Here is a 12,172-nt window from a genome sequence, read left to right as displayed (position 1 = left end):
ATCAATCTTATCAAGGAACAGAGTGTTCAATTGTTTTCTCACCTCTTAAAATATTTTATTTGGTGAAAGCTCATTTCCTTCTGAGAAGAATGGATAGCACATAAGAGAAATGCAAGGTATATCTTTGCATCAACCCACCACATTATAATTCTGATCTTTTGAGGCTTTATGAGGATGACTAACTTCCATAATCACTTTTGGAAAGCAACAATGAAACCATATGGTGGAAGACTACAATCCTATATATGAAAACCTACAAGGGAACAATTTACTATTCCTTAACACACTGCCTAATGACTCATCCAAATCAGCCTCTGGAAAGAGGCAGCAATCTCCTTCATACAGTAAGAAGAGGCAGGTGTTTGAAAACCTCTTCCTAGCACTTGCACTTTGCCTGGTAGTCCAGATGAGGATAAATCAAGAGGGGTGAGGAGCTTCCAGAAAACAATGACCTGAGTCTTGCATCTTACCCCATTCTTATTCCAAAGATTAAGTATTACTGATTAAGCAATATCTATTTGTTTGGGCAATGACAGCAATACACTGAACAGAACCTGTCAGAAGGAGGGAAGTCCAGTTCATTTAGCCATTTGGGCACAGCAGCTGCCACTAGAAAGAGCAAGGTTCTGCTTCAGCAGGATCTCTCTGCAATTTGTGGAAGTGTTTGCTATTGTATAACATCATCTACTGTTTCCGCAGTGCAGAATATATTATTTAAGAACACCACTACTTTTCCTTCCTTGTACCTGCAATGCAGGTCTTTTTTGAATCTACATCTTTCGACTGTGAAGATACCAAGAAAGAGTCCAGAAATATTGTCAAAGGATAATTACTATGTTTACATTAGATTTACAAATTAGTAATAGGTGCCAAAAGTGGTATGCCACAGAAAAAAATACTATTGGGAATGGTAGTTATTTACTTCGTAATTTTAGAAGCCAATCTTAGTTTTTGTACTGGCTGTATGTATAACAGACACAGAATTAACTTGGAAGATCAAACTGAAAACAGCAGGTGGATAGGCAGAAAATACAAAACCATTTGGATATTGGAGATAAATGGGTGCATTTCAAGTGAAATGTGGTTTTAAATTTAGATAAATGCACAACAATCAGCAGGTGGGGAGGATTAACACCAATACAAGCATCAAGCTGGTGAATGCCAATTTTCATTTAGAAAAAAATTGCAATATATTTCACAGTTTACTCACACTGTGAAAATTCACACTGAGGTATGTGCATTAGGTCTGACAACTTGTTTCCTATATACCAGACTTATGTGACTTGTAAAGAACAACAATATAGAACCGTAAACCAGACACCTCAGTATTTTCTTTAAAAGGTTAAAATTGTAACAAAGTTTACTGTGGGTTTATTGAACTTCCAATATAAGTATACATCCTGATTATGCACACCTAGTATTCCCTGTATGCTGTACTAAAACTACCAAAATGGCAAAGAAAACGCTGCATTCTGCAACCTGTATAAATAAAACAAATTTTCCTGATTTCACCAGGGATGAGATAAGAAGTTTGGCAAGGCACCAAAGTACTACCTGAAGACCAATGGAAAATGTTATGTAACCACAATACTGGCTTCTGATATTTTACCAGATGTTTTGCAAATGCCTTTACTTCTATTTTAGCAGCCATATATTGCAGTACTAGAAATCTTATTGTTTTGAAACAGAAGTTGATCCCCCCAAAGCACATAATATTCTTCACATACAGTATTATCATATTTTGTACTTTTTTGCACTTCAATGGAACTGTGGAATACACATCTTCTTCATGAAAAATTGGGACATTCCAATCCTACAGAACACATAGAAACAAAATCACAAAAAACAAAATCCACTTTGGTGGGGTTATCTGTATGAGCTGTAAACTGTATGAGCTGAAGATCACTGTGATGTGCTCCTTACCAGAACTATGCCGAGTGCCAATGACTGCTGGACAGATCAGCAATTCCACGATGGCTATGAAGATTATACCTCAGGACTGGTTTGCTGAGAACGACAGTGAGACTGAATGCATGATTGACAAGAAAAGGAAGGCCTTTCAGATCTGGCAAAGAGATAGAAACTGTGCCACTAAGAAAAAACTCTATGCCAACGCTAAGGCTGAGGGTCAAAGAAGAACCAGAGAACGCAAAAACACCTGGTGGGTAAAAAAGCTCAAGAGATCCAGCACTTAGCCAACACTCATAATGCACAGAGTTTCTTTAAAGCCACAAAGACTATCTATGGGCCAACAAATCATGGCTAAACAGACAGTACCACACTTCTACAAGATAAAGAAGCTATTGCACTGCACTGGAAAGAACATTATCAGCATCTCCTTAATCACAACTCCCCCATAGCTGCTGAGGTCTTCTCACAAATGCCACAAAAACAAATTAGAAATGAGCCTGCAGTATCTCCAAAACTGGGAGAGTTGTGTACAGCTATTAAGCAAATGAAAAACAACAAAGCCTGACAAGATACCTGTCGAATTCTTCAAAGTGGGTGGAATTGAACTTACACAACTTCACAAGCTAATCGGAAAAAATCTGGGAGAGAGAGGAGATCCCAACAGACTTTAGGGATGCCAAAATTATATCTTTAAAAAAAAGGTGAAAGAATGGATTGCAGAAGCTGTCAAGGTGTCTCTTTATTAGCTACAGCCAGCAAAATTCTTGCAAGGATCTTAGCAAACCGTCACCTCACAATATCTGAGGCTACCCTTCCTGAATCCCCAAATGGTTTTAGATCTTCTAGGGGGACAGTGGACATGATTTTCACCGCTTGAATGTTTCAAGTAAAATGCAGAGAGCAAAACCAACTCCTGTATATGGTGTTTATTGACCTGACTAAGGCCTTAGTAAATCGTAATGCCCTGTGGACTGTCCTTATGAAAATCTGTGCCCAAATAAATTTGTAAACATCCTTCAGCTCCTCCATGATAATATGACAGCAACAATCACAGATAACAATGGCTCTCAGTGAACCATTCACAGTGGGATCAGGTGATAAACAGGGTTGTGTTATCGTCCCAATTCTATTTATTATTTTCATCTCCATGATCCTACACATTGTTGAAGGAAACTCCCCACCGGAGTAGAAATCATACATTGAAGAGATGGAAAGCTATTTAATCTGAGTAGGCTGAAAGCAAAGTGTAAGGTTACCATAACTTCTGTCATAGAGCTTAAGTACAGTGGTGCCCCACAAGACGAATGCCTCGCAAGACGGAAAACTCGCTAGACGAAAGAGTTTTCCGTTTTGGAGGTGCTTCGCAAAACGAATTTCCTATGGGCTTGCTTCGCAAGACGACAATGTCTTGCGAGTTCCTGCTGGTTTCCCCCCCCTTTTTTCAAAGCCGCTAAGCCGCTTATCAGCTGATCCGATCAGCAGATAAGCCGCTAAAAGCCGCTAATAGCGCTAATCCGCTAATCCGTCAATGGGCTTGCTTCGCAAGACGAAAAAACCGCTAGACGAAGAGAATCACAGAACGGATTCTTTTCATCTTGCGAGGCACCACTGTATGCTGATGACAACGTAGTGTGTGCACACTCGGAGGATGACCTTCAAACCATCCAAAATATCTTTGCAGAAAAGCTTGGCCTATTGCTCAACATCCAAAAACCCAAAGTGCTGCGCCAACAAGCACAAAACAACCTCTCTGCAGTGCCACAAAACCAACTCAATGGTGTAACGTTGGAAAGTGTCAATCACTTCTGCTACCTGGGCAGCTATCTTTCCACAAGGGCCAATGTTGATGCCAAAATCCAGCATCGCCTGAGCACTGCAAGTGCAGCTTTCTCCCGATTGAAGGGCAGAGTGTTTGAGCACCAGGACATTTGCAGGGAAACCAAAATATTTGTTTACAAAGCTATTGTACTACCAACCTTACTGCGTGCTTGTGAAACATGGACCACTTATAAATGCCATCTCCAGCTCCTTGAAAGATTCCATCAACAGTGTCTCTGAAAAAATTACATATCACTTGGGAAGATAGGTGAACTAATGCCACTGTACTGGAAGAAGCAAAGATCACCAGTGTCAAAGCAATGATTCTTCAACATCAGTTCTGTTGTACTGGTCATGTTGTTCGGATGCCCAATTATCGTCTTCCTAAGCAACTACTCTTAAAAATGGAAAGTGTAATGCTGGTGGTCAACAAAAGAGGTTTAAAGACTTTCTCAATGCAAATCTTTAAAATTGTAGCACAAACACCGACAACTGCGAAACACTGGCCTGCGCTCCAACTGGAGAACAGTCTTTACCAAAGGTGTCATGAACTTTGAAGACGCTCAAACTCAGGACAAAAGGGGGAAACGTGCTAAGAGGAAGGCATGCTTGGCAAACCCTCACCATGATCAACTCCCCGCTGGAAACCTATGTCCCCATTGTGGAAGGATTTGTGGATCCAGAATTGGCCTCCACAGTCACTTACGGACTCACTGTTAAGACCATGTTCATGGAAGACAATCTTACTTGGCTACGAGTGATCGGCAAAGAAGAAGAGTTCCTGCATCACCGTGGCTGGATACATCTTATACAATTGTAGAGTTGGAAGGGACCCCGAGGGTCATCTAGTCCAACCCCCTTGCAATGCAGGTATCTCAGCTAAAGCATCAATGAGAGATGGTCCTTCAACCTCTGCTTAAAAACCTTCAAAGAAAGAGGGTCCATAACCTCCCAAGAGGTTCCACTGCCGAACAGCTCTTACTGTCAGAAATTTTTTCCTGGTGTTTATTCAGAATCTCCTTTCTTGTAACCTGAAGCCATGGGTTCGAGTTCTACCCTCCAGAGCAGGAGAAAACAGACTTCTCCATCTTCCATGTGATAGCCCTTAAGATATTTGAAAATGGCTATCATATCTCCTCTCGGTTTCCTCTTTTCCAGGCTAAACATACCCAGCTCCTTCAACCATTCCTCATAAGGCTTGGTTTCCAAACCCTTGGTTTCCAGACCCTAGATCATCCAGACCCTTGATCCAACTACTCTGCACACACTCCAGTTTGTCAACATCCTTCTTAAATTGTGGTGCCCAGAACTGGACATAGGACTCCAGGTGTGGTCTGGAGTCTATTACTTCCCTTGATCTGGACACTATACTTCTGTTGATGCTTCATCAAGCAAAACCACCACATCACTATATTCTATTGTCACATATATCAAACAATTTCTCTTCCAATGTTTTTTAAAAACATTGGCCCTCAATAAGCTTAATTCCTTAATTCACACCCTCTATCAACACTGGGAAAAAACACAGGGAAATACATTTTCTGCATGTTTTCCATTCCACAACTAATACTGGCTTTGGAATGGGGATTTGCATTAGGGTGTCAACATAAAGGGAAGAGTTGGATATCCCTCCCTTTTCCACGTTGGCTCTCCATAACCTGCAGCTGCTTTTAATCAAAAGAGTAAGACAAAAGTGATGATTTGGGGAGATGTAGTTCACATACATCTCTGGCATCATGCCAACTTTGGCTCCAAGAATAATATTTCACATTTCTGATGACATGGGCTGTAGACTATAAAGGCTTATGCTATAATAAATCTTTTGGTCTTAAAGGTGTCTGAAGACTCTTATTTGTTCATTGTAACTATCAGGGCTACCCGTCTCAAATTTCTTATGTAGCCATTGACTCACACCATAAAACGTTGGAATCAAACACAACTCTGCAGAATTTCATACAGGAGTTCTCCTCAGACCCATGAGCAAGCAATCTTTTTTTTTTATGTCACCTTTTGAAAGTTTCAAGGCAGCTTGCTCTCTCTCTATATATACACGGACATATTGAACAATTTCCATATAAATAAGAAAGCTAAAATAGCAATACAAAAATTTGCTATCAATAACAGAAACGACCTCCCACCACCATTGCAACAAAACGTCCTAAACAACACCCCAGCCCAAGAGTTTGTTCAGCAGCCTCAACTTTTGTAGCTGGAATTAGTCAGGGCCCCGCCCTCCCAGGTCAGGTGGGAAAAGGCCTGTAATGAAGGGAGCTGGTCTTCCAGGTCTTATAGCCAATAGGATGAGTTCCACATACTCCAAAGTAGCTCAACAGCGCCACCCAGGGCGTCCAGGATTTCTCACCTCCACTGTGAACCTGGATTAGTAGTTACAGTGGAATCTTGGTTCTCAAAGAGCTTAGTTGACGAACAAATTGGCTCCTGAATGGCGAAAACCCAGAAGTAAGTAAGTATTCCCATTTTCAAACGGTTTTCGCAAGCTGAACATCTGATGTGGCTGTTGGCTACTGTTTCCAGGGTGCCTGTGCCAATCAGAAGCCGCACCTTGGTTTTCGAACATTTTGGGAGTCGAACAGACTTCCAGAACAGATAAAGTTCGAGAACCAAGGTTCCACTGTATTTCTGAACATACACCCTCAAGTTAAGCCTCTTTTTACAAAGATTAACTGGCCAGAACTGATTAGCTTTTTTTTACTTGTAGGTACCTATTAGTTAGAAGGGACGTGGGTGTCGCTGTGGTCTAAACCACTGAGCCTAAGGCTTGCCGATCAGAAGGTTGGTGGTTTGAATCCCCACCACGGGGTGAGCACCCGTTGCTCGGTCCCTGCTCCTGCCAACCCAGCAGTTGGAAAGCATATCAAAGTGAAAGTAAATAAATCGGTACCGCTCTGGCGGGAAGGTAAACGGCGTTTCTGTGCGCTGCTCTGGTTCGCCAGAAGCGGCTTAGTCATGCTGGCCACATGACCCAGAAGCTGTACGCCGGCTCCCTCGGCCAACAAAGCAAGATGAGTGCCGCAACCCCAGAGTCTTCTGCGACTGGACCTAATGGTCAGGGGTCCCTTTACCTTTACCTATTAGTTATTATTATTTATTCAATTCATATCCCTCCTGAAGGCACCCAGGATGGCACCCATAATAACTAGGCTCCAAGTAAATTCAACATCAATCTTTTCCTGCTTCTTTTGCTCTCAGGTTCCCATAGACTTCAAACTGGGTTGAAGGGAGGAGCCCTTGGCAGTAGGGTATAGAAGCTTCTCTGGCAGCTGATCAGTCCTTTGATATGGCAGGAGATTCACTGTGTCTGGTGGCAACCTATCATCATTCTTTTGTTTTTATGGGAGATCTTATATAATATGGGGTCTGCCAGTAAGGAAAAGGCTTCCCTGCCTCCGATCAAGGTCCTATCTGAAAATGCCAGGGATTATTCTGGGTTTCAACACATCTATCATGCCTCCTCTTGTGCATGAGGGAAGACAGAATATGTATATCCTTCCATGCTATACAGAGTTTTTATAAGGACCTGTATTCAAATATTTATAATCTGCTCCCTGATAAATTGAAGACACTTTTTAGTTGATCAAAAGTTCTTAATTCATCTAATTTATAAATCATTTAACTGTTGAAACCTTGTTATAAAATATATGGAATGGTTTTTTTTCTAGAAAAAGAGGTGCAGGAACTCCCAAGAAAAAGAGGTGCGCTGCTGCCCAGATCGCAGCGACCTACTGCATGCCGTCTCCAGCATGCAGCTATGAGAGCCATTCCGGCAGCAACACTAAAAAGGTGCCGGAACGCAACAAAGGGGTGCCGGAATTCACCACACAGCAAGTTCTGGCTGTAAAAAAACCCCGGGTTTCCATTTTTCCTGTTGTATAACCATCAAAATGAGAACAATTTTAGAATTAATCAATTCTGTTAAGTTTTTAAATACTTACCAAGGGGAGCCATATATCCTGAAGCCCCTTACTGTCACTTCTGAATCTTGAAGGTATATGCAATTTGTTAAGAGAGACTGCACATTTTCGTAGCTTTCTGGCTTCAGCTTGGATACAGAGGGAAAGTAGTAAAAGTCCTGCTTGATTAAGTCCGCCATGAACTCTTGGTCAAACGTCAGTTCATGATTGCCTGCTATCACAATCTTGTATTCATATGGTAGGCTGCCTAAATGGTAGGGAGAAAACACAATAAACCCATTTATTGTTACACTTATTTTTAAAAACCCCAAAATGAAGTCTGCATATGGGCTAATAGCCGTAAATAAAATTAAGTGTAAGTGTAAGTGCATATTCAAATTATGCCACCGATGTTGCCAATCATTCCAAAGGAAGTCCAAAGATGAAACTCATAGTGATTATACCTAGGAAAGCAATATGGCTTGCACTTCTTCAAGTTCTTGGCAATTCAAACCCTTTAAATATTTGCTTCTTGTGGGATAATAACCAAAGTGAAGAATTGTTCAGCAATTTTTGCACATTTGTAGAAATTTTACTTACCATAATTAAAAGTTATAATTCATTGCAAATTAAAAGTTAATTTTAGTGTTTCACAAGAATAGCTGACAAATTTGTTTGTGTCATTACTAAAAGTATCAAACATGTTCAGGTTTTATGTATATTTTACGTTGTTTAAATGCATGGCCATTATTTGACTAGTCAATTGATCAACTATTTATGATCCAACTTTGTTCCCCAAGCACTGTTCTCCTCATTTGAGTTGTGGTACTAGAAGTGAGGTCAACTACACAAAAAGCACCTGGAAGGTAAAAAAACAGGTGTGGATAAAGTTCAGCACCTCTTACTCAGGTACATATTTTGCTACTGAAATACCTGCTCCTATTGTGTTTATGACATTTCCGTACTTAAACACACAAAACTCATCTATCACATCTCATGTGGCCCTAACTGTCAATATACATTAGTATAGTACTTCGGTAAATATCCATTCTTACCCATTTCCCCCCTAGACACCTATTTTTCCATACAAGCTAAAATGGATCCCCCTACCCTGAAATCCTATCAAAATTACTCATCTACATGAATATTGATTCTGAAATGATAGCTAACAAATCTAGCTTTAATATAACCTGGACATATGTACTTTTTTAAAATAAAAAAGCCCACCCTCTTTCATCTCTATTCTTTACTGCACATCAGGATTTTCTGCCCTTATGATAAAATTAGATTTATTCAAAACTCTTCTTGAAATTTAAGATATAATTTCAATTGCAGTTTGAAAAGACTTGTCTCCTTCTCATATATATGTTGACACCAACATGAGCTGCTAATATCACACAAGTGCTATAACTGTTAACAAGCTTCAAACTAGTATCCTTATAAAATATAGAAGAAAATTCAATACAGTAGTACCTCAGGTTACATTTGCTTCAGGTTACAGACTCCACTAACCCAGAAATATTACTTCAGGTTAAGAACTTTGCTTCAGGATGAGAACAGAAATCGTGCAGCAGCGGCGCAGGAGGCCCCATTAGCTAAAGTGGTGCTTCAGGTTAAGAACAGTTTCAGGTTAAGAACGGACCACCAGAACGAATTAAATACATAACCAGAGGTACCACTGTACTAAACTTGCATGAACAATTCCATTTCCACTGTGATTTCTAAATGATTTCCAGCTCATCTAAACCTACTAAATCTACTAAACAAAAACCCTTAAGCTGGATATAGTTGTTGCTTCAAATAATGTATTTATGTCATGCTGCTGTCTATGGATGTTACTTAAGCAAATTATCAAATGACTTTAAATGTACAGCAACATTTATCATAGAGGTAGCTGCATCGTTGTGGTTATAGGTCCGTCAGCTGTTCAATTAACAACTCTATTTTTGATGAGTTTGCAGCACAGCTTTTTTCAAGCTTCTCCATACCTATTGGCAAGTCAGTAAGCCTTACATTACAGAAAATGACCTGATTATTTTCCCCAAACTAAATATTAGGCCATAATATGATAAATATTCATGCTTGCTCAACCACAGAAGAACTTGCTGTTCAGTAGTTCTCATTCACAGAGCTATATACAGTGGTACCTCGCAAGACGAATGCCTCGCAAGACGAAAAACTCGCAAGACGAAAGTTTTTGGTTTTTTGAGTTGCTTCGCAAGACGAATTTCCCAATGGGCTTGCTTCGCAAGACGAAAACGTCTTGCAAGTTTGTTTCCTTTTTCTTAAAACCGTTAATACCCAGGGTGCATTGCTTCGCAAGACGAAAAATTTGCAAGACGAAAAAACTCGCAGAACGAATTAATTTCATCTTGCGAGGCACCACTGTATGTTCAGATGCACAAATAGTTGCCTGCTTGGACCCCTGGTCCCCAGTATTTGACATCTTGGGAGGTACTGGTCCATGGAAGCAGTAATGAGTTGGAAGAGGGCCAATAAACTGAAGCCATATCCTCACAAGACAGAGGCACGGGTGGTTTCCCTGCCTGGAAATTGGGTGAATGGTAAAGCTAAAGGTAAATAACCCCTGGACAGTTAAGTCCAGTCAATGGTGACTATGGGGTTGTAGTGCTCATCTCACTTCAGGCCGAGGGAGCCACCATTTGTCCACAGACATGGTCAACATGACTAAACCTCTTCTGGTGCAATGGAACACCATTACAGAAGCCAGAGAGGACAGAAACACTGTTTACCTTCCCACCGCAGTGGTACTTATTTATCTACTTGCACTGGTATGCTTTCAAACTGCTAGGTTAGCAGCAGCTGAGAAAGAGCAATGGCAGCTCACCCAATCATGCGGATTTGAACTGCCAACCTTCTGATCAGCAAGCCCAAGAGGCTCAGAGTTGCACTTACCCTCAAGTGACAGATTCAGTGCTGAACATGAGGCTCTGAACTGAAATAGTGACTATTTCCACTGTGTATTAGGACTGTATATTAGCTGTGGTTGTTCCTGGACCACGATAGCCTGGCCACACCTCTTCCTATATCAACCAATTTGGACTCTGAGGTTGGCAGAGGTCACCCTTTTTGTTGTCAGCTGTTGCACGGCAAGTGGCAATACGGGATCAGTCCTTATCCATAATAAAAACCCCAACTAGAACTCTCTCCATCAGTAGGCATAGAATGACCCAGCTTTGATGGAATTCAGGCATCAGGTTAAAATAAGGTTACCAGATTTTTTTCAATGAATCCGGGGACACTTTTCAACTTCAATGAATTTTGTATGGGGACTGATTTGTAAATCCGGGGACTGTCCCCAGGAAACGGGGATGTCTGGTAACCTTAGGTTAAAATCTATCTGTTCTCCCAGGAATTTAGTGAATGAAATCTAGACAATTTGAGGTCTTGAGATGTGTCAAACCACTGCTGGTTTGTCATCAATGGTGGTTTTAAAATTAACTTAGTTTTATATGTTTGTTGTTTCTTTGTATAACATATTGTTTTATAGTACATTGGAAATGGCTCTGATTCTTTTGAAATGAAGTACAGCCTACAAGGTTAATGAAATAAATTAAATTAGCAGCAGAGCTTTGCATCCCACATTCGGAAGATCCTATGTTCAGTCTTTGGCATCTCCAGCTAAAAGGAACTAGTAACAGCTGATATGAAATACCTTTTCCTAAGTAGAAAATATTTATCTAAATGGACAAGTACATTCTGTCCTGGTACAAGGCAGCAGCTTCTTATGCTCCTAATGCACGGAGAAGCCATTCAAAGTGAGGAAGCTACTCTATCTGAAGTAAATCACTGGACTGGAGTGAGCAGGATGGGATATTCCAATCAAATAAGTCAGTAAAATGTGGTTGCACTAAAATCCTACTAACACTAATCCACAGCTACTCCAGTATAGATGGTTGGCGGAGTGCTGTCTTGTGATCTAAAGTTAAATTATGCAGAATACTTTTGCCATTCCAGAGTACTCTGAAAGCATTCTTTTGCAAGGTAAATTGCTTCTGCATTTGGGCTTCTTTTATGAATTAGAAAGATAACATACAATTTCCCATCACTTAAGCATAACGTAACAGACATGGCATGGCAATTACCACAAATATTGAAAATCCTTCTGTACTAGAAAGTCTTGTGTATTATTTCCAATGATTTCAAATTAATTTACAAGACCAGGATGTAAAGAAATATGCAACTGTTTCTCTGCCTAACAGACAAGTTTTTCTTGAGCAGCAGAAGTACTTTACTGCATGACAAACCAGTTTTGAAACTTACAGGAGTTTGAAAACCAGTTCTTAACATAGAAAAAGAGCCTGCCTTTCAAAGGAGAGGAAGAAATTGACTGGGTGCCCATTTAGGCATGTCTAAATTAGCTTTTCAGATGCTAAATCAAATAGTGCAAATTATTAATAAATAACAGGGCACAGTGATTAGCCTAATATATAAAATTTGAAAACTCTTACCCTTTGACATATTTCCTAATATGATCAGGTTAAAAGAAGCCCTCAATGTAAACTTTTTCT

At 40.3% G+C, this 12,172-nt stretch overlaps 1 protein-coding gene across 3 annotated transcripts in view; it reads right to left on the bottom strand.

The window, feature by feature from the left end:
* MPPED1 (metallophosphoesterase domain containing 1) overlaps positions 1 to 12,172 on the bottom strand; it is a 91,010-nt gene that overhangs the window by 39,636 nt on the left and 39,202 nt on the right. For all 3 annotated transcript variants that reach the window (XM_082223303.1, XM_082223304.1, XM_082223305.1), the window contains exon 5: positions 7,683 to 7,908. In XM_082223303.1, coding sequence (XP_082079429.1) covers positions 7,683 to 7,908 — 226 coding nt within the window. The remainder of the gene's footprint in view (positions 1 to 7,682; positions 7,909 to 12,172) is intronic.

Source organism: Podarcis vaucheri (genome assembly GCF_965113315.1).
Source record: "Podarcis vaucheri genome assembly, chromosome: 5".
Classification (NCBI taxonomy): Eukaryota; Metazoa; Chordata; class Lepidosauria; order Squamata; family Lacertidae; genus Podarcis; species Podarcis vaucheri.
The sequence above is the reverse complement of the archived record's forward strand: the minus strand, read 5'-3'. Positions and strand labels throughout refer to the sequence as shown.